Genomic DNA, 24,216 nt, shown 5'->3' with positions numbered 1-24,216 from the left:
AGCTCTAGATAACGCAATTCACTTATTATTTCTTCTGCTTCTTTTCCTTGTAGAGCATCGATTTTCGAAAGAATTTTGAGGCCTTCTACAAGTATATTTGGATCGTTATTTTCGTTATAGAGGGTCCATATTTTTTCCACTTCGTCAAGTAACTGTTTGTCGACAGCACTCAGATCCTCAATACGAATTTTATTTTCCTGCTGTATGTCTGGTGTATCTTGAACATTGTTGTGTCTTTTAGACTTTTGATGTACTGACATTGACGCATCGTGGTCATGTATTTCGACCTTTCTTGTAATACCATTTACGGTCTGTGGTCTTCTTTTACACAGGTGTTCCGATGCAGCGTGGTCACGTGATTCGTCATTTCTTACGTTAGAATGTAAAGTCTGTGGTTTTTTTCTTTTAGCTGGATACATGGGCTTAATAATTTTTTCGTATTTAACGGTGTGAGATTGGTGACGTAGCCTGCCTCGTCCGTCCTTGTGGGCACCTGATATATCTAGCAGAGATTTGTAGATTTTTTGATCGGCTAGTGTGTATTGTAGAGGGTTTTTGGAAAAAAGCAATTCGTATAAACCAGGTGTAGCTTTAAAAATGTGTGAATCCATTTGAATGTTATCTTTATCAAAATCAATGGGATGAGTTCCAAACTTCCAGTCACCGGTAGACCAATTAAATCTCGGACCGTATACTTGGTCGATGTTCCCCACATCTTGGATATATTTTTTAAGATAAGGGTAGGCATCATTACCCTTCACGGCTTGAGTACGTCGAACTTCCTCGGAAGTGAGGTGTTTTGTTTGAATATTTTGTGCTTCGTCTTCTTCGAGATCTGGTGTTTTATTAGTGTTGGTTTCATTTGTGTAGTTGAGTATTTCATTAAGAGGTGTAGTTACTGGTTTTAACGTCGATTCTAGTAGCTCTTTTTGATCAGTTTGCATCCTTTTGAGATCATTATACTTTGCCCTCACAATTGCGGCGAGTCTTTTTACTTGAACTCCTCTGTTTGACGACATCTTAACAAATGATGTCATAGTTTTCATCTCCTGTATTTATACCCTCTGCTACCCTCTGGTACCCTCTGCTACCCTCTGCTACCCTCTGGTACCCTCTGCTACCCTCTGTTACGCTCTGTTATATGGTCTCTGCTACCCTCGGTGTGTCTCTGTTACTCTCTGCTACCCTCTGGTACCCTCTGCTACCCTCTGTTACGCTCTGTTATATGGTCTCTGCTACCCTCGGTGTGTCTCTGTTACTCTCTGCTACCCTCTGCTACCCATTGGTACGCTCTGTTACCCTCTGGTACGTTCTGTTACCCTCTGTTAACCTCTGTTACCCTCTGGTACGCTCTGCTACCCTCTGTTACTCTCTGCTACCCTCTGGTACGCTCTTTTACCCTCTGTTACCCTCTGCTACCCTCTGTTACCCTCTGCTACCCTCTGGTATGCTCTGTTACCCTCTGTTACCCTCTGCTACCCTCTGGTACGCTCTTTTACCCTCTGTTACCCTCTGCTACCCTCTGATAGGATAGTCATTGTCCTATTAAACACTTTATTTGTTTCTCTTTTACGATTTTTCTTTTATACCATTCTTATCTGTTATCGTGTAAAGAATACCATTCTTATCTGTTATCGTGTACAAAATGGCTCTGTGTTTCTTGTTTGTTTGCTTCTACACAAATATATAAAGTTCGAATCTCACCCTGGAAATGTAACAGTCTTTGATATTCTTTTAACCTAATACCTTTGTGTAAAAGAAGACCACAGACCGTAAATGGTATTACAAGAAAGGTCGAAATACATGACCACGATGCGTCAATGTCAGTACATCAAAAGTCTAAAAGACACAACAATGTTCAAGATACACCAGACATACAGCAGAAAAATAAAATTCGTATTGAGGATCTGAGTGCTGTCGACAAACAGTTACTTGACGAAGTGGAAAAAATATGGACCCTCTATAACGAAAATAACGATCCAAATATACTTGTAGAAGGCCTCAAAATTCTTTCGAAAAACGATGCTCTACAAGGAAAAGAAGCAGAAGAAATAATAAGTGAATTGCGTTATCTAGAGCTTATTCATTAATTGTCTCCATCTAGCGGCTACTAAGAAAACGGAATACTTCAGAAGTCATCATCCCACTAACCGATGCCTTCCTTCAAGAATATCATATAATATGTATTAATTTAACAAATAAAATAATATGGAATTTAGCATGCCTTTTTATTTTCTACATAACCAAAACGCCGCGCCCGCGTCATTATCTTTACCTAAAAATATCGATGACATCACCTATCTTAACCGTTTGACATAATACCTTGATAAAACACAACAAGTATGTTTTGCACACGGCACTATCTTTGCCTAAAAGTAGCGATGACGTAATTCTCGTCGACAGGTAAGATCTTGTTAATTTTGCAAAGATTTTCTAGCCGAAGTGCTACGAGTTCTCCCGAAGCGGGACAACGCCCTAAATTTTAATATCATTTTCTGAAAAAATGATCGTCGTTTTTGGCAACATAGATTTTGTTTTGTTCTAATAATTAATTATAAATGTACATACTTTTATTATTTTGAATAAACTCGGTTTTAATTGCTTTATCACAATATGATAGCGTGTAAGCCTCAACTCGAAAATATAGATAATTTACAACCGGGATTTCGTAAAAAGACTAACTGATATGTTTTAAATACTTTATACAGCTGTTTTTATGTAAAATTGAAAATAAACATCCCTGTTTTTTCTCAAACAGTATTACCCTTTTCCTTATCATAGAGTGTCACGTGACCTAGGGTGAAAACGTATAAAAGGCGCACAACAAGATTTACTCTCATTTCTTATCAGTCAGCTCTGACGTTAAGACGTGCTCTCTCTCTTATCAACTCTTCCTCTTATCATCCTTTACAGTAAGTGTGCATTTTTTTTTGAAAAAATAGATATTACATTTTGAATTTTTAGTTTTTTTTTAAAAATTGTAAAGTTTTTTGATTTTTAAGTTTCTAATTTTGATAATTTTCGAAATGGTTCAAAATTGGTCATTGAAGGTTTTAGCGCATAGATTCATAACTACATTTTGTGCGTACCTACATAGTTTTTAGCTCTCTTGCGAGCAGCATACAGGGGGTTCTCCTAGCCGCGGCGAAGAGAACTTGAAAGCTCTGTTGGAGGATGCTATGGCTGATGCAAAGAAGCAAAGCGGTTACAAAAAGGGCGATAAAATTCGAATAATTGCCCACAATGACAATTTCAATCATCCGATATCGACAAAAGTGACCACAGAAGACAATATGGATAATTTATTACAGCAAGTTGAAAACATATTAACATCTAACGATACTGTTCTTTTGGGTGACACGAAATTCGATATTCAAATTTTCAAGATGCCTAGGGGTAGCGGTCGTCGTAGAATGATAAATTTGTCAGAGGACCGTCGCACTAAAAAAAGCATTACTCAAATTAAAAACAATGACACCTTATGCGGGGCTCGAGCAGTTATAGTGGGGTTAACATACGTCACAAACGAGATTTTGGGTCACAACTTGATCAAAAGGGATACTCAGAGCATACGTGATGGCCGAATATTACAGACTGTTTTGGCGGAAAAACTTTGTGGTCTGTTGGGTGGCTGCTATGTCGACGGCTTTACTTTGGATGATTTTTAGAAGGCCGAAGAACTACTGGATGTACAAATAAAGATAATTTGCGCTGAAAATTTCAACACAATCATATACGAGGGTCCCGAAAAAACAAACAAAATTTATCTATACAAAAATGGGAATCACTTCGACGTAATCAACAGGTTAAAAGGGTTGTATGGCACACATTTTTACTGTACAAAGTGCGATACACCTTATCAAAGCAAGCACAAGTGCAAGAAAGCACCTCTGTGTACAATCTGCAAGCAGCCAGAACACGACTTGTCGACGCACACAAAGATCCTTTGCGAATTATGTAACCGCTTCTGCTTTAATATTGAATGCCTGCATAATCACGAAGCAATGTGCAAAGAAGTATTTAAATGTGAAAAGTGCAATAAAGTATGTAAAAGAGCCAATGAGCATGTGTGTGGCTACTCGATGTGCAGGAATTGTAACACATTCGTAGAGATAGCTACGCATCATTGCTATATGATGAAAAAACCCGCCAAAGGAGGAATTTGCGAAGTACCGTGTGTATGTAATAATCGTAGTAATGAAGAAAATATGGGTTGTCGGAAGCATTATAAAACAACTGTTACATGTAAATATCCATGTCAATGCAATGGCCTCTCTAACACACCCATAAATCGTTGCACATATACAGAAAAATATTTATTTTTTGATTATGAAGCAATGCAAGACACAGGTATACACATACCGAACTTGGTGATAGCCCACGATTTTAATGGTAATAAATTTGTTTTCAAAGACAATGAAGAATTTTGTAAATGGTTAATTTCTGAGAAACACAGGGGTTATACAGCAGTAGCTCACAATGGGAAAAGTTACGACTCGTATTTTATTTTGAAATACTGTGTAGAAAACACGATAAAACCGTACACCATCTACAACGGGTCAAAACTGATGCTGCTAGAAGTACCTGCTATTAAATTAAAAATAATTGATAGTTCGAATTTCGTGAGCGGTCCTCTGGCAGAATTCCCCAAAACGTTTGGATTGGCAGAATTGAAGAAGGGGTATTTTCCTCACTTTTTTAATGTGCCTGAGAACCAGCAATATGTTGGGGCTTTACCAAACCCTAAATATTATGGTCCCAATACCATGAAAGAGAAGCAACGTACAGCTTTCCTCGAATGGTATGAGGCCCATAAAAACGATGAGTTTGATTTTCAGAGGGAGCTACATACCTACTGCGATTCAGATGTAGATATTCTACGAAGAGGTTGTTTGGAATTTCGTAAAGAATTTTTGGGGATCGCTAACATAGACCCGTTCCAATATCTGACCATTGCTAGTGTTTGTATGGCTATATATAGGGCCAAATATCTGCAACCAAATACTATTGGGGTTGTAAAACAGGATCTTAAGGATACGTACAGTGAAGCGTCCATAAAGTGGCTCAGTCAGTTTCCAGACGTACAACATGCTCTTAATGGAGGCGAAATTACGATCTGTAGTGCAAAAGTGGATGGCTATGACGCCTGTACAAATACTGTGTACCAGTACCACGGTTGTTTCTGGCATAGCCACCCCGAGTGTTTTGCACCCAACACTATTAATCATGTCAACAATGAGGCAATGAGCGACTTGTACGAACGAACACTGAGGAGAGCCGCACAAATAAAAGAAGCTGGTTACAAACTAGTAGAAATGTGGGAATGTGAATGGTTAAAATCAAAAGAATGTAAAAATGCACCGAGCCCTCAAATTGTTGAACCCTTAAAGCCTCGTGAAGCATTCTTTGGAGGACGAACAAACGCCATAAAACTAAATGTGGCTGGTAAAAAGCTTAGATATATAGATATTGTATCGCTTTACCCTACTGTACAGTATTATGACCGCTACCCCATTGGCCACCCTGTTAAAATACATGCACCTGAATCATACAACCCCTCGTGGTTTGGCCTAGTACATTGTCAAATACTACCACCTACCAACTTATATCACCCAGTCCTACCTGTCAAAACTGACAAATTAATGTTTCCGTTGTGTAATCAATGCGCCTTGGAAGATTGCGAAAATTGTGATCATGATGACTCAGAACGCGCATTAAAAGGTACGTGGACGACTCTAGAGATCAATAAAGCCCTAGAAAAGGGGTATAAAATGTTGAAAGTGTACGAGGTGTGGAATTTTGAACAAACTTCGACGGATTTATTTAAGGGCTATGTCAAAGATTTTATGAAAATAAAATTAGAAACTAGTCCACATACATATGCCTCAAACGAAGAATACGCTCGGGTTGTAAAAGAACAAATGGGCATAGACTTAGACTTGGAGAAGATATCTCCAATTCTTGGTAAACGAGCAGTCGCTAAACTATGCTTGAATAGTCTATGGGGCAAGTTTGGGCAAAGAATGAATATGAAACAGACAGAGTATGTTGTGGACCTCAAAAGATGGTATGAGCTCTTGATGGATGATAAGATTAACATAACTAATGTGATATATGTTAACGATCACATAGCCCAAGTCTCATATGATTACAATGACGTATTTGTAGAAGACCCCACATCTACAAATATTTTTGTGGCTTTATTTACGACAAGTAACGCTCGTCTGAGACTGTACGATATGATTGATAGGTTAGGAGAGGCTGTAGCTTATTTCGACACAGACTCCGTTGTTTATATTGATGATGGCCTAAACACTGTCGAAACAGGTAAAATGTTGGGCGATTGGAGCGATGAGCTTGGGTCAGATGATTATATTGTAGAATGGCAGGCTACTGGACCAAAAAGTTATTACTACAAAACAGTCGAGGGCAAAGAGGTGACTAAAATCAAAGGCTTTACTTTAAACTACGAGAACAGCCTAGTACTCAATACCTCAGCGATGAATGATATCATACACGATCCCACCAAACAAATCAAGCTCACATATGACCAAATATGCCGCGATGTCCACACTAAAGACATAGTGACGAAAAAAAGGGTATCGAAGACATTCAAGATGGACTACAAAAAACGAAAAATTGTACATAATGATGAGTGTATGGATACATTGCCTCTAGGCTACAAGGCCTCTTAGATTGATGTTATTAGTGTGTCACATGTCAAAATCTCTTCATTCACAGTTGAACACTCGTAGAGTACACACGTATCAAAATGTGGTCTGTAAATATTATAAATCAACGAGAAATTAAAAAATTTAATGCTCATCAGTGCACTTTTCAACTATGCTGTGAAAACTATGTAGATGGTGGTCTTAATCAAGACTCTTTGAAAAAGAAATTAGACTCTGCTCTTAACGATATAAAAAAGCAAATTGGCTACAAAAAGGGTGACAGAATCCGTATTGTGGCGTTAAATGACAATTTCAATCATCCTATTTCGACAGCCACTAGTACAGATGTCAATATGGCAAAAATGTTAGAACAAATTGAAAATGTAGCCAGTTCCAATGCTTACATACAGCTTAAAGATACGAAATTCGACATTCAAATCTTAAAAATGCCTCGCTAATTACTTTTTTATGTAAAATGATTTGTTTTGAAAATTATCATTCAATTTAAAAAACATCAACAATATTCAAAATTTCAGAATGTTATCTTATTTTCAATGTTAAAAAATGCTATCTTCCGTTTTTAAAAAATATTTCAGAGCTACTGTACTTTTTTGCATAGGTTATATTTTGACAACATCCATGCTTTGTTTACGAAGAATATCTACATATTTAAGTGTAAAAACCTTTTAGCTTTAATCCCTGATAACCTTCCCAAGAGTCAGTACTATTTAGTCAGCGGTAGACTACCCCAAAGTAGTAGCCGTTGAACTAAGTCTGACCAAACCTCTGTATAATAAAAATCTTAAAAGATGCTCAGATAAATCACCAAAAGATATCTGCTATGAGTCACTGGCTACTTAATGAACCGGTCTGGTTAACTCCGGAGCTATGTGTTCGTTAGCGGCCTGATACCCAAAAGATACTCTGCACAGATCACTAAAAGATATTTACTGGGCCTTACACTACTTATATGTGATTTCTACATAAGCAAAGCATGGTTGGGCCCAAATACCGTAGGCCTGTCTTATGTCTTTCTATGCTCTGTATATTGAGACATATGGCGGGGAATCTTAACGAGGCCGTAAGCATCTCCAATACTTCAATATTCTTTGATATATCCACGAATATGTCATATAATGTTGACGTATTGCCTCCTGGGTAGGCCTTGGAAAGAGATGTAACATTACTTAGGGCTATTATATTTACTTAAGTTTTATAAACACCCTGTACAAGAACATTTTGGTTAAACCTATATGTAAAATCTTCATTTTATCCACCCTGTATAATAATTTTTGTTATTTATCTATTATTTATAATCTCTTTATTCTTAATGTAAAAACAATTACTAAACATTTGGTATTTCTTTTAATTATTATGTAAAATAAATTGATACTATTAGAAGATCGACAATTCTCAAACAAACAACAGGAAATTATCTAACCGGCGAAAACGATAAATTTATTATTTTGTCCGCATATTGTCTAAACTTATGACTTCTGATACTTAAACCGGAATTGCTTATAAATAAAAACAATAAAATTTTACACATTTTTTATATTCTTTTCTTTAAAACAGAAAATTTACAAACATTTGCTTACCCTTAGTTATTCAGCGTCTAACGTTGTCAATTGTTGTTGTTGATTTCCAAATATTAATTACAGAGGGCACTGATGCTTCATGTTCGGCTTCTCATCTAAAATTATAAGTTTACATAATTTGTACAATGCTTGTACTGTGTAATATTTTTTCTAGGTACTCATGTATTCTTTCTTTTACATTTAAAAACGTTTTTTTTTTATTAAACAAATAACGTGACTTTGTTGCGCATGCTCATTAGGCATTTGGGCCATCTGCATATTGGGCATTTTGCAAAAAAAAAGCTGCGTAGGCATTTTATTTACATGCTTGTTAAAAGCCAGGCACATTTATGGTATTTGTTAAAAACTAGGCATACTTAACGCAAAATAACAATATCTTACCTTAGTATCTGTATACTTCGTCTATTCCTGTCGGCCTTTACGCCCTAAGTTTTGGCAATTTAGAACTTTTTGGGATTTTTAACCCTTTGGTATACTCTGTAAGCAAAAGTAAAACTGTTTTAATCTCTTAATTATTTTACCACTTTTTGAAATATTTTGCCGATACAACCGCCATTTTGTACATGTGTATTAAATCTACATTTTTTACAAAATACATGCTAGCGCTTTTACCTTCCTTACGTTTTTGAATCGTTTTAGACACCAGTCATTGAATAATAATAATAGTTCTTATTACTTACCTCTGTTTTCTTCTGTTAATCCTTGTTCTTGGTAGGTCCTTACAGGCATATAAATGTATATTTACATATTTTTTCACAAAATTTTTACATTTTGCCACATTTTTCTGATTTTTTACACTATAATCCATAACACACATTTCTTTGAAAATATTATTTAAAATGAAACGATGAAGTCTTCGCTGTTGTTCTACATCTAGATAACAGTTTGCGGTTTTGGCGATATCGCTGCCTGCTTTCAACTTTATCAATTTCATGTGTTTTTCTGCTATTTGCATTTTAATAAAAATAATATTTTGCGGCTTTCTGCATCGGTGATATCTGTAATCTTTACTAATTTGTAAATACATTCGTAATTTTTCATATTTTAAATACTCGATTAAAAAATTAGTTTCTCTTTATCGTACTTTGAGTTTGCGGATTTCTTTAACACACAAGTTTAAATATATATGTTTGCAATACCCATATCGACAACCTTGACATTACTATTCGCTTTTGCGTTATTCTCTGCGGTTTGTATTTACACTTTATATCGACACATTGCTTCGTATATCCCGTTCTAACCATGACAAATGACCGTTACACCTTTGATAAATACTTTTTTATATCTATTGACACCTACCAAATGACCGATTGGCCTAGTAGGCTGGGCGTCATGACGGGGCGCGGGCTAGCGTTCATGACGTCATCGCGTGGTGTGCCTGGAGCGCTAGGGGTCAAAGGTCAAAGTGAGCTATCGAGAGGCGCGAGGAACTGCGTCGAGAGTGTGGGGTCAAAGGTCAAAGTGGGGTATAGTGGCACCCTTTCTACTGGGAAAGAAGTAAGGAATGGAGTGAGCATCATTAATAACAAAAAATTTGCATACTAAACCCCAATTATAACAGAAAATATACATGATTTACAAATTCTTCTATAAATCATTAACAGATAAAGCAAAAAGATAGGACTAAACTAAACAGATAAAAGTCAATATTTACAAATAAGAAATTGAGTATGGTTATTAGATTGAGATCGTCGAATGTTATGTATGGTCGCAACTGCTCTATGGGGTAGAAGCTTGGAACCTGAAAGCCAAATCTGTAAACAAATTAAAGGCATTCCAAATGTGGCTATATAGGCGTATTCTTAAAATTCCTTGGACTGTAAAAGTCTCAAACGAAAAAGGATTAACACAAATTGTCTATCTGGACATCGTATCTGGGCCACAGAGTTCGAAACGATAAATACTCTCTTCTACGCGTCATAATGCAAGGAAGAGTAGAGGGAAGAAAAGTCTTGGGAAGAAAGACAAAATCTTTAAATCCCAAAAAGAATATCTAAAGTCAAATTTAACACGCTTTCATGCCTTGTAGTGAAATTTTGTTTCTTATTACAATACCGGATCCTGGAAATTTTAAATACATTAAATTAAATCTCTCGTAAATTATAAAGCCTATTCTTAGATTAAAATAACAGACTTCTTAGTATTATGATATGTAGTATTAAGATAATGTATAGGTGTCAGTATTCTTTTAAAAGAGATTTATAGATTGGTATATAAATTTCACGGTCATGTTTCATACGGTTTTATCTTTCATATAAACATTAAAAACCTTAAAAAGTTTCATTTTACATACAATTAGCACGTTGGCTCTGAAAATGACCTATAAATATGCATTGTTAAAAATCGTGTAGATTTATCAATTTAAAATGTTCTTTGTCGTCTTGATTATTTATCTCAATTCGTTCCTAATTAAGCACATGTTGTCCACAAGGTACCTCTCTCATTTTTTAATTACTACTTTTTTTACCTTTTGCCATAGTTTTCCTCATTTTCTTTATTCATATCGATTTCACTCATAACGAATATTGGGTAGTTTATTGTTTCATGAAACTTTCTCCTTATATGTCCGTATCATACAAGTTGTCTAGTTATTATAGCGTATATAATGTCGTATGTTAATTCCATTTTATTTAACAACAAAATACTAAAAACTTTGTTTTCAAAACTTTTACCAAATTAATTGTATCTTATCACTACAGCTGTTTCGGCAGAGTGCCTTTCTCAAGTCTCAAGTTTCTCGAATCCATCAATCATCTATTGTATTTCTTATCAAGATTTTGAAGCAGCTGTGCTCCATTAGTCCATTTTTGTTGCTTTTTGTCACTGTTTCTTTTCTTTTCTTTATTGTCATCATTACCTAGCGCTACAACACTGGGTGGGTCTTCGCTAACTACAACTTTTTTCCAAGTTGATCGATTTTCCACGAATCTTCAATGAAATGTTAATTTTCTAAGATATGATTGGATGTTTTCTCCCCGTTGTATACTGAGACACCCAAGTGGCATTCTTCTGTGCTAAGTTTCTTCCATACCAGTTTTACAAGTTTGACATCTTGGTGTCTATGCATGTGTCCGATCTACCTTAAGTGATTTATTTTCCTGAAAAATATCGTTATAAGAGCTTTCTTTATTCAGTATATGTTCTTATTCTATATGGATTTGTAGTGATATATTAATGAGGTTAAACAATTTTAGAAGAATTATGCTCTGTATTTCTTTAGTGACATTAATTACTAACCGTAATTATTGATCTAAGATATTTAAAGTATTCCATACTTTTGAAATTGTAGTTGTTGATTTTATTATTTTATCTAGATGTATTGAATTGCTCTCTTCTCTTGATTCGCTTGTATTTGGTTTTCATTTTGTTGATTTTAAGTGAAACATTTTTCGTGCTCTCTTCACTTTGTTAAAGATGTCGTTTGTGGACGGGAGAGAATTTCTTATGAGATCAATATCATTAGCATATACTAGGAGTGCTTTGTACCTTGGTCCGTTAATGGATTGCATCTTAAATATGCGTTATTTCTATTTTAGTAAGCTCTTCATTAATTTTTTGAATATTTAAATCGAGAATCTGTATTTATTCGACTGTTTTATAACACAGTTTCTTGGCGCCTATTTTAATCTCTGTTTTTTTTTGGTTCGGTTATCATTATTACAAAGATTTTGCCTGATATCGACATAGGGAACTCGGTGGTATGTCCTTAACGTTTCCATAACCAACGTTCGAATATTTGTCTTACTGTAAAGTCATGACGATTTTACTAGAAAATATAGTGCTATTTAATAATATTAAAGTTCAAGCAACAATTCCTATATGCCTTAACTTGGTACTGATATCTCTGCTCCCCGATCCCAGGTAGCAGTCAAGAAAACATTAAAACTGCTACACTCATGTTTCCTATTATCCAACGATTAGCCAGTCCAGAACTATACGCCTTATTATAGTACTGCTATTGCTTCTGCCCCTCATAAGTGAATATAATATTCAAGGAAGGTTTTGGAAATTTAATAGGATTTTATATGTTAGAATATTATTTCTCTGAGAACGTGAAGAATATCTATTTGCTATCCGGTTTAATCCATAGATTAAATATTAGAATGCTATAGAATATTGCTACAAGCAGCAAAAAAAACGGTCTAATAGTCAGTAATCAGAAAACCAAATAAATGTTCTTTAACATACAAAAGAAAGGATGTAGAGTAGGGCATAACGTAACAATAAACCCATATAATTTTGAAATATTGCAGCATTTTGGGTATCGTAGATAACGTTGTCACATAAGAAATAAAATGTTCAGGTAACTAACTGATGTATATATAACCCTCATAACAATTTTAAATCCAGAAGTCTAATACGAATCCCTAAAATCGGGATATATAAAATAGTGATTAAACCAATGCTATTGACTGGATACATGACAAGAACGCTGACAAAACAATGTAAGTAAAACTCAGGTATTAATTAGATCAGTATTACTAGAAAAGTCATAAGAAGTATTGCCAAGAAATGTAGAGCATATAGTGAAATCTAAATATCGTAGAATAAGATATTCAGACAGTATCGAGCGGGAACATTATTGATGAGGAAAGGGAGATCCATCGCTGAGAAAGTGAGAAACTAATTGTCAAAAGCAAAGGGTACTTTGTAATAAAATACCCGTACTCTAAAGCATAAGCATGTCTTTTCCTACTCTTTAAGTAAGTGATTGATTTGACCGTTACTTGATGGAAATTTAATTTATCTGACAATAAATCAGGTATGCGTTTACACGTTATAGCCTGTAACTGAATAAGTTGAAGTGGGGACAACTGTTTGTCTCAAGTTGGTCATTCAGAATTATGGCTGTATTTTTTAATTTACTGATTTCCCTAAATTCTAATTTCCGTAGAATCTAAAAGTACCTTAAGGCTTTTATTTTAAATATAGTTTTTTAGTAATTAAAATACGTAAGCAGAACCTTTAATATACATGTCCCCTTTGATCTCTGGAATAAACCCATCTTCTGAACAATAGCGCCGATATATTTATTTGAAATTTTGTACACTTATTTTACCCGTTTATGTCCTTATTATCCATATATGAGTTGTCACCGATATGATAAACTCACTTACTTTTCACAAAGAGACTCTATATTAAGTACGGTGATTACTATACATATCTGATTCGAAATATCGTCGAAAAGTAACAGTATGTAAAATTAAAATTTTTAATGAAAAGTTAAAGATTAGCCATTTCTTATGGGTTTCAAAAGAGAAGCTTTTACGAAAATTTAAGTACTAAGACCACCGCAATCGGACGTATCCTGGGTAATGAATAATTAATTAATCGGCTAATCACCCGTTTAATATGATTTTTGTCAAATCGGTCCTTTTTAGGACCAACTATTCTAATTATGTCTATAAATATTAAGGGCATATCTAGAGATAGACACTTTACTTTACTTAACTTTATCAGACATGTGCGCTTAGCACAAATATGACGTATTTCTAGTGCAGGAAACCTATAGAGGGCCAAACCTAGGGTATTTGGTATTAAACGGATCCCTGAAAATCACATAATAAATGTAAAAGTGCTATCTCTGCCGGCAAGAAAGTAAAGGAAAACTTAAATGAGAGGACAAAACCAGTCAGCTGAGGTAACCTTTCAACTATGTTGACTATGTCAACTATGTCAACAAAAACACAACAATTACTGATATCCAAAGTCTGCAGACAAGCAAAGGAAAGACAAAGTTGTTACCTTGCTTAAACCTGGCAAAAACTCCAACGACCACAAAAGCTATCGGTCAATATATTTATTTTGTCAGCTATATAAAATACTTCTGCATATTATCCTTAATATAATTTTACCGATAATAGAACATTTACACAATCCATACCAGTAAATACTAGGACTTTTATTACGTAGACGATACATCTCCTGTTGCACAACCAAAAACTTTTGTTGCTGAAGTGGAAAAAAATCTAAATCATATCTTAAACACAGTAAAAAAATAGATACAAGGTTGAATGCTCGAATAAATGAACTTTAATAAAATAAAGGCAGATATCGAGCACAGTTTTATTAATTAAATGTTGCCCAAGTTCTTTTGCTCCCTAGAGCATCTTCAGGGGTATCTGAAATAAGCCAAGAAACGTTTTTTTAAAGGAAGAAATTTGTAAAGTTGAACATAACACGACACTAGACAAGGACAAACAGTTTAAAATTATTTAAAAAAGTCGAAGATACATTCTGGTCGACAACAGGAGAGAGAATGGCTCCCGGTATTAACGGAAATGTTAAGGCGACATGTGAGATATGACACCTTGGATGGCAGTCACAATCATGTAAATGTGATCTGCACATTTTAAAATTCTATGTAACTAAGCATTGACCAAAGGTCCAACTAACACTACTATAGGAAATTAACTAGATTAATCTAGTTAAAATATTCTATATGTCATATTTCATTAGTTAATTTCCTGTAGTATTGTCAGTTGGACCTTTGGTCAATGCGTAGTTACATAGAATTTTTTGAAATGCCTAGATCAGATCTACATGATTGTGACTGCCCATCCAAGCTGTCATATGTCACAAGTCACCTTAACATTTCCGTTAATACCGGAAGCCATTCTCTCTCCTGTTACCGACCAGAATAGCTTCGACTTTTTTAAATAATTTTAAAGTGTTTGTCCTTGTTTAGTGTAGTGTTATGTTCAACTTTATCTTTATTTTGTGTTTATAACATTCTGCAATTATTGTTGGATAGCCCAAAATTGACAAAGTAAGTCTAAAACGTTAATCACAAAAAACTTTTATCATCCATTAACTTCGAGTTTTTATCAAGGTTAATCAATTTCTTCATTTAAAAAAACGTTTCTTGGCTTATTTTAGATGCCCCTGAAGATGCTCTAGGGAGCTAAAGTACTTGGGCAAGAGTTAATTAATAAAACTGTGCTCGATATCTGCCTTTATTTTATTAAAGTACAATAAAAATAGACTATGAATCAATTTTAAGCCAAACCCCGGAAAGAGTCAGGTGTGCTCCTTCAATGTCCCTAACAGAGACGCTTTCACAAATCTGAACATCCAATAGTGTCATGAAATTCTTAAACTCTGGACTTGCTATAAATACCTTGAAGATAATTTGTATCACACTTTGTCATTCACAGAACTTCACTACAACTAAATGGCAAACTACAACCAGAAAAATAATATTCTTCGCAAACTTTTTAGCTAAAAATGGGAAGCACATCTTTCAACCTGTAAAACGTAGACGAAGACGTAGACGCTTGCACTCTACGCTTTTGCTGCCGAATATACCTTGCCAGTATGGATGACACCAACACATACTTAATACATAGATTTTGCTATAAATTAGTCAGCCAAATTCAGCGGATATTAAGACTCACATCCATACATAAGCTCTAGAATGTCGTAGCTATCAATCCACGTAATATCCAAAGATAAGTAGCTAGAGAACGAACGAAACCAAGTCTAGATTCGCAACTTATGCAAAAGAATAAGCTGCTCCTCGCCATCTGAACCCTCGAGAGGAATTTCCTTATGGTAGCTATCTTCCTAAAATCTTCCAGGACGGCTCTGGCCTGCAAACACCGGTTAACCTGTGTGAATGCGGGGTGGTACAAGATGCATCCCACCTTCTTAGATGACTTTGCCCTTCAAATCGCTCTTTTCTGAAGTGACAAGGAATAATTATTTGAACTGAACATATAAAGTACAGTCAGTAAGCTATTGCTTTTAAAAATCATTACAAATTTGACACTAACTATACTTATATTGATTACATATTACCCCTAAATAGAAGATAAAACATTCAGAAGTATGTAATATTGGTGAAGTGGTATATTCTTGTTAGATACAAGAATTTTTCTTTTTTGCACATTAGTACCAATTTTTAAACAAAAATATCTATCTTAGCACTTAAATATTTATTCTAAGATAAACTATCTAGAATTCTATATAGTACACAGACAAAACCAGAAATAAAATAATAAAGAAGCTGTATACAAGATATCGTAAAACAATGGAAGAAATAAAAGTAGTTCTTATTAATCGGATTCTTAAACAAAACGTATAAAGACATACTGACGTTAACAAAATACATTAGTAAATTTCCGCATATGAAAAAATACATCCAATACCTACCAAAAACAGGTATTTGATAGTATACATATCTATTACATACTGTAATGCGTATGAATGATAACAAAAATAAGGAGTCCGTATGAACCGTTTAGAACATACGCTGGAAATATACGGCTTAATCGCCTAGTTGCCAAACTATCGGAGCTTACTTAGACCGATATACTTATGGTTCCAATATACAGTGAATAAGATCTGAACGACCCCTATAATATACACGTGAACTAAGCGATATACATTCATGATACAGGGCTACTTATGAGCTCCACAAAATTTTTAAAAATTATGAAACTATACATGTTAACGAATCGACAGAGTCAATATTATGGAATAGTCAAGTGAGCTCCGTATATCGGTGTCCACTTGACCACGGAGCTCATTTGAACCTGAATTTTAACATGGGCGGAGTTCACTTTATGCCGTAGATATATATATATATATATATATATATATATATATATATATTGTTATGATATGCAAAATCGAGAAAAATATTGGGTTGATTAAAATATTTCAAAGTTCAAAAACATTAAAATAATTCAGATAAGTAAGATAATAAACAACAAACATTTCAAAGAAGGAAAGTTATTAAATTCTTGGATTACCTGTACTAAACAAAATGTAAGCTATACATAAATTATTTCTTTGTTATACTTGAGTGACCCGCATAATTTTAAGTGAAAGCCAAAGACAATTGAACGGGGTTTTTCAAAATACATTAATGCAGTGATTAAAGACAATAGAAGGGATTATAGAAAGAGGTTTTTGTTAGTTTTTAAGAATTATAGAAAAATATTATTTGTAAATAAGTTTTAGGAAATTTTATAATTATAGGTAAAAATTTGTTTGTTATCGAAATGAAAAAATGGGGGAATTGTGACGAGTTTTGATTGGCGGAGATTGAAAAAGGTGGGATAAGTATGTAGGAAAAAGTTTAGCGAGATTGAGGGAGAGAGAAAAGATAATCAGTTGGTTTTCCAAGTCTGTAAGACGAACAGTGATTGTTCTCTGGTGGTTCCCAAGAAATAGCAAGCAGTAGTGTTGAATGTTAGTGAGTTTTTGTGGAGTTAGTGTATCTGACAGAAGCTGAAGCAGCAAAATATTGTAAGTCATATTTTCCTACTTATATTCCAAGAGTCACTGTTCAGGCCAACGAGAGATTCAGTTTATCGTAAAGAGAAGATATTCCAAGAGTCATTCTTTCACTCGGGCCAACGAGAGATTCAGTTTATCGAGAGGAGAAAGGCTATCATAATTTGAATGATTTGTGCTTTTGAAGGAGATCATTAAGGACGATATACTTGCAACAATCTGCTGTAAGATTGCTGATTACATAGGGAGCGGTTGAGAGGAGATAATATAGTCTACAAGGAACAAGGATTTGGACCACTCATCATCAGAGAGAGATATTTTTGTTTCTGCAGTTTTTTTCTTTTATTGATAACAAAATTTTACACTTAATTTAGAAAGGATATAGATATTTTGATTAGGAGAGTTAGAATAGTTTGGGATTTTGAGATTTCAATTAATATTGTTTGTACCATTAATTTTGATTGTTCACGTACGGAGAACAAAATTTTCAGAATCCTTATATGAGATTTGTTTATTGAAAACTTTTGAGTGTGAATTATTTCATTATTTTTATTTCAATATATAGTGTTAGATCATATGTGTTTTTTATTATTCCGGTATTCTCTGGACCTTACTTTTCACATGTAATAGCATAGATATTGAAGCACGAATTTAACCCTGAGATAAAAGAATTAAAAATTGTGATAGAGTCATAATCATATCATTTAAATAATTTTAATTAATCAAAAAAATTAATTAGCTAATTATTGCTTGACGCACCAGAGACTTATATATATATATATATATATATATATATATATATATATATATATATATATATATATATATATATATATATATATATATATATGAAAATTACTTAGTTCTCGGGAAGAACCACGTTGAGAATTTATTACTCGACGTTTCGGCACCCATTTTGGAGCCATTATCAAGAGTGATACGGTTCGGTTCGAGTTCGGAGTCTCAATCTGCCTACTCCCCTCACTCGAGACGTACCAGTATCGTGTTCTATATTGCAAGAACTGTCTCTCGGCACTGAGGTCTCAATCTGCCTACTCCTCAGTGTCGAGTGACAACCGGTCTTACCCTGTGTCGCTGCTTTTATACTCGCTGTATGCGCGGGAACGGTATGCGCTGACGTGGCCTGGGCGGTGTGGGCGGGAGGTCGCTGAAGCAGGGGTCGCCATGTTGCCGGCAATCGTTTCGCGTCATCGCGCGTATTCAAGCTGTTGGGCCGTTTTTCGATTTCGATAGCTTCACGAATGATTCTCGATTTTAAGGAACGGATGGGGGCGATGGTTTTTGCTTTTTCGAAATCTATTTTGTGGCCTGTTTGAATATGATGTTGGGCTAGGGCTGAAGTAGTATCGGAATGTTTGACAGATATAGAATGTTTCTAAATACGGTTATGGATTCGTCGGTTTGTCTGTCCGATGTATGTATGTGGGCAACTGGAACAGGGTATCTCGTAGACACCATGGTCTTCATAAGGGATTTGGTCTTTTACGGATCTGACGATATTGGATAACTTGGAGTGAGTAGTGAAGATGGTTTTGATATTTAGAGGAAGAAGAGTTCTACTGATTTTATCAGTGACACCTTTAATAAAAGGTAGAAAGATTTTGGGTTGATCCGGCGGCAAGGTTTCTTTTTTGGATGGAATGTGGTTTAGATGTTTTTGAATGCTCTTATTGATTTGGGTTTTGTGGTAGCCGTTTTGTAAGAGTGTTTGCCTTATTGAATTAATTTCGGATGACCTATGATTGTTGTCGCTAAGTCTTATGGAACGAGAAATGAGAGTGTTGACAACTGAATTGAGTTGGGCGGGGTGATGATGTGACTGGGCATTAAGATATCGGTTTGTATGAGTGGGTTTCCGGTACACGGAATAGGAAAAGCTGAGAGGTAAGTTTTTCAGAATAAGAACATCAAGGAATGGCAAAGACGCTTTAGACTCAACTTCCATCGTGAATTGAATACTAGGATGTATCCTATTCAGGTGGGAGAGGAAGAGATCTAACGTGTCTTTATCATGAGGCCAAATGACAAAAGTGTCATCAACATAACGTAACCAGCAGGTGGGTTTGAGATTTGATGAGGACAGGGCTGCTGTTTCGAAATGTTCCATGAAAATATCAGCTATTACGGGAGAGAGGAGAGATCCCATTGGGGCACCTTTGATTTGACGATAGAAATAATTTTGGAATGAAGAGTATGTATTAGACATGCAGTGTTTTATAAGAGATAGTGTGTCTCTGTTACTGATAGAGTAATTTTCATTCATCTGACCGCGGAAATTATATATATATATATATACATATATATATATATATATATATATATATATATATATATATATATGTATATATATATGTATATAAATTGATGTTTATTGTATTTATCACCTATTTCTAAAATTTTGGATACAATATTTTTACAACACCATTTGCAACTTGCAAGAGCATGAATTACAATATTGCCATTCACTAACACATTTTATTTTTGGTCTATACTCATAATTCTTTAGAAACAAGTTATTGTAAATTGAAGTGGTGATTTTAGTAGAATTTGCTACAATCTTTGTTTTTTTTTGAAACCTTATATAGTATAATCGTATAATCATTATTTGGGTAAATATGCAAAATTAGTGAAACTATGGCAACAGCACTTACATCAACGTCATACGTCTCTTGCTATGCCGTACATCTATGTGACCCCCCATGTGTACCAGCAATGTGACATATCACATTACAGCATACATATGTCAAATGTTTAATGTCCAGTTTAATGCTAAAAAAACAACAAAAAACTGTGATATGGATAAAGAAGCACTAGGTTCTCTCTCACTCGAATGTCGGTCCTTTCGTCCTTTGCCTTTGTGTCTTTGACATCTTTGTCCTCTCTATTTTGGTGACTGCACAGCGCATCCCAAATAAAAATATCCACGAGCATATGAATGACAGCGCAGCGTGTGGTATACTGCTCAACATAATTTTTAATACACTGCTCGAAATTAAATAGGAAAATGTATTGTCTCGTGGTGACCTAAAGGTGCAGTCTTTGCGACTGTCCCTTGCGTTTGACGTAAGCAACAGTCGCAAGCGACTAACGCATTGGTTGGATAGTCTCTCTTATGTATTTAGACGCATGCGATAGAACAGCTGATATTGGAGGAGAGCATTTTAAAAATGATGTTATGATAACTTCAGAAAGAATAAAACTTATGAATTTTTTGGGAATTTGAGAGCTGTGCCCATTTAGCCAGCCACATTTTTTACAATTAACGTCAAACTATACCTACCCTACTGTACACCAAGACTATTACGAACCTAATCGAGCAATGAAGGATAGGAAAGAGAAAAAAACAACTTTTCACACCTAGGGGTCGTTCCGGGTGATTAACCACATACTTAAGGCTGATTTATAAACTTTACGTTAGCGTTGGCGCTGTTGTTCGTCATTGACCTTGGCGCTGGCTACCATAGACTGCATTAGACTACGGGAAAATGGGTATTATTACTTAGGGTAATATTGGGCAGAGGTAACAAAGCTAAAGTTGCAATTTACAAGACTTAACAAAACCTAGAAGAATCATAAAGATTGACGGTTTGTTCAGAGCTAGTAAGTACACAAGATTATACGTGGGATACACGTTTTTTTACAATAGTACTCAGCTATTATAGCCCTGTATAGTATAATATATTTCTTTGTATCACATACTTGAGGCTGGCAAAAAATATATTATCTAAGTCACTTATTGTATTGCCATTTTCGTACAAATCCGACTGTATTAATTTTATATAAACGTACTGGATAACGGGCTTGGTCGAATTTTAGTTGGGAGATGGTAATAATATCGTATCTTGAAAAGTTTAAATTTTTGTGCCAATAATCTGTCGGTAATTTCGAATGTAAAAGAGTGTGCAATATCGTAAAAGAGTGTAGATGGTATTGATTTCATTGACATTTCCAGTTATCATGAAGCTTGGTTTTACTTATGGTTATGCCTTCTGGATATACCTTCTGGTATATAAAAGGCACAGTCCACCCCATCAGTTTGTTTTGAAACATCGGTATATACTTGTATGTGATTAGGATATTTGGCAGTATAAGAATAATTACGAGTAGCTTTGCTAAGTGAGAGAAAATCGAAATATGAGGGAATTGAATTATCGATGTTTCTAAGCTTAAAAAAATCCGATTGTGGCGGCTTTTTAATAATTTTTCTAATATTACCAGTATAACGAAAAGCTGTACATAAGGTTGGGGAGGATTTTTTAGACCAAAATTTTATTGTTAAATCGAAGTTTAATACACAAATTTTATTGCTTACAATGACATACTTATGAAATTTATGTGAGAAGAGTTAATGATCTACAATAGTTATGACCTACAATATTTTATACTCAGTATTTTTATTAAAATTTATATATTTTTAATTTATGTAAACAGCTGTTTTGTTGTCTTCAAAGCTGACTGCTATTATTTTCCAGCTGATATTGTACCTCATATTTACATCCCTAAAGTTATTATGTACGGGATTGTAAAGCTCTGGTCTCCCAGAAATTAGCTCTATGAGTCTAACAACGTTGTCAGTTTGTATTTTTTTTAATAGAAATAAACATATAAATTAAAAGTTTTATATTGTAAACAAATATACTACCTTCTTATCACAGAATACGCGTCGATAACTTGCAAATACATAGGTTCTTGAATTTTTTTGACTGTAGTCACTCCGGCTCTTTCCCTAATCAAGTCGTTCCAGATCCCGTCCCTTCTAGTCTTATTCAACATCCACCATAACATTTTCATTTCAGCTACCTCCATCTTCTTTTTCTGGATCTTCTTTACAGGCCACACTTCACCGTCGTACACCAACGCAGGTCTTACCATACTCTTGTATATCTTTTCTTTCAGCCCTTCTCTTTTTCACAAAGTACCCCGCTCATTCGCTTCCAGTTAAACCAACGAGCCTGTATCCCATGAACAATTTCTCGATTTACTGTCCCATTTGCCATTATATAGAAGCCAATGTATTTAAATTCTTCTACTCTTCCTAGCTTTTCTCCAAGCAATTCTACACCCCCAACCATTCCTCTTCCTCCCAATCACATATACTTCGTTTTCGATCTGCTAACCTTAAGTCCTCTGACTTGTTCCTTGCTTTAGCGATGCTGTATAAACTTTTCATCCCCTCGAATGTTTTCAACTCTTTATACAGCTGTACAGAGGATCTTTTCTTAGCAGCAGGTACAGCGCGCTTTACTTCCCCCTTTGTTACCTTGTATATATCCTTATCTTCCTCTCTTTTAGACCTGTCATACCTCTTTTTAGCCTCTTATTTCTCTCTAACTTTCTGTTGCACCTCATCGTTTCACCAACAAGTTTCTTTGTCTTTAGGAGGCCCTGTACCGGATGTTTTTCCTAGCACTTCTTCTCCCACTCGGACCACAACTTTACTGTTGGCTTCCCACCAGTCATTTACCGTATATTTTTCCTCAAGCTCTATTAACACTAAACTTTTAAAGACTATTGCCAAATCCTTATCCTTTACCTTCCACCACTTTACTTTCTGGTGTCCTACTTACTTTTCTTTCCGCCTCACCGTTATCTCCTTATCCACTATCGCCGGTCAGTGTTGACTAGCTACATACTCACCCTTTATCACTTTACAGTTCGTAACCTCTTTTAACTGACTTCTTCTATACACAGCACAAACTATATCTGACTTTCCCTTCCCCCACTACTATAGGTAACATACTGATCTTCAATCTTCTTAAAGAACGTATTATGACAGCTAAATATCATGCACTTCAAAGCTAATCACACCATGAACTATTTCTATTCCCACTCTTTCTGTGCCAATATGTTCATTCAAATAATTTTTAATAAAACACTTTTCGTCTACTGGAATCTCGAGCATCTCGAAGTCAAAAGCCCTCCAAAATTCTTCCTTTTCCTGCTTTTAACACCCTACCTGCGGGCGTAGGCACATATGATGTTCACGTTACTACTACCAGTATTCAGCTGGACACTCATTATTCTATTACTTCTTTTGGTTACACTTACAAGATGTTACTTTTATTCGTTGTTCAAAATAATACCTACTTCATTTCTGCCGTGACTGTTTGAACTTCTATACATTAACTTGCATCCATCTCCAAGATGGATTCTTCCTCCTCGTTCCTCCTCTTCTACATGAAATAGGCGAGCTCTCTTCTTTTACCTGTCATGTTTCCGACGTTAAGAGTTGCAACTCTCAGGACTAGCTTCTTTGGCTCCTTCCGTCCTCTAAGGGGTAGCTGTAGCTCACTTTTCGCACGGGTCAGGCGAAGCCACAAATGCGCGTTGCTTATGGGGAATGTTCTAGCCTCTAAACTAGTTTCCATGTTCCTTCTTTCCATGGTCTTAGCAAGGTTTTTACTGCCAGATGCCCCTAATCTAACATTAATTTTTTGTAATCATGAGAAAACCACTTGTCGACAGAGCTAATGAGGAAACTAATAAGAGGACTTTTCTATAGATGAAAAAATAATTATAATATATTGTAACGAAATAGCCCATCTCCGATACGTCATAATTCTTAGAAGGACGAATCTAGAAAACGTAAGAATCGGCATGTCAATAGCGTCCGTCCTTAGGACGGGTGATATCGATGAGACAATTAGAGGTGGTACAACGCCAGAATGTTCTCGAATAGTAAC

General features: G+C 35.1%; 1 protein-coding gene across 1 annotated transcript; it reads left to right on the top strand.

Moving 5' to 3' along the window:
• The first annotated feature begins 4,004 nt into the window (after nt 1–4,004).
• LOC140451118 (uncharacterized) lies at nt 4,005–6,695 on the top strand. Its single transcript, XM_072544847.1, has one exon. It carries the CDS (start codon nt 4,005–4,007, stop codon nt 6,693–6,695), a length of 2,691 nt encoding a protein of 896 aa, XP_072400948.1.
• The last annotated feature ends 17,521 nt before the right edge of the window (nt 6,696–24,216 follow it).

The sequence above is a fragment of the Diabrotica undecimpunctata genome, chromosome 9, assembly GCF_040954645.1.
Source record: "Diabrotica undecimpunctata isolate CICGRU chromosome 9, icDiaUnde3, whole genome shotgun sequence".
Classification (NCBI taxonomy): Eukaryota; Metazoa; Arthropoda; class Insecta; order Coleoptera; family Chrysomelidae; genus Diabrotica; species Diabrotica undecimpunctata.
Note: the sequence above shows the minus strand (reverse complement) of the source record. Positions and strands in the feature narration are given on the sequence as shown.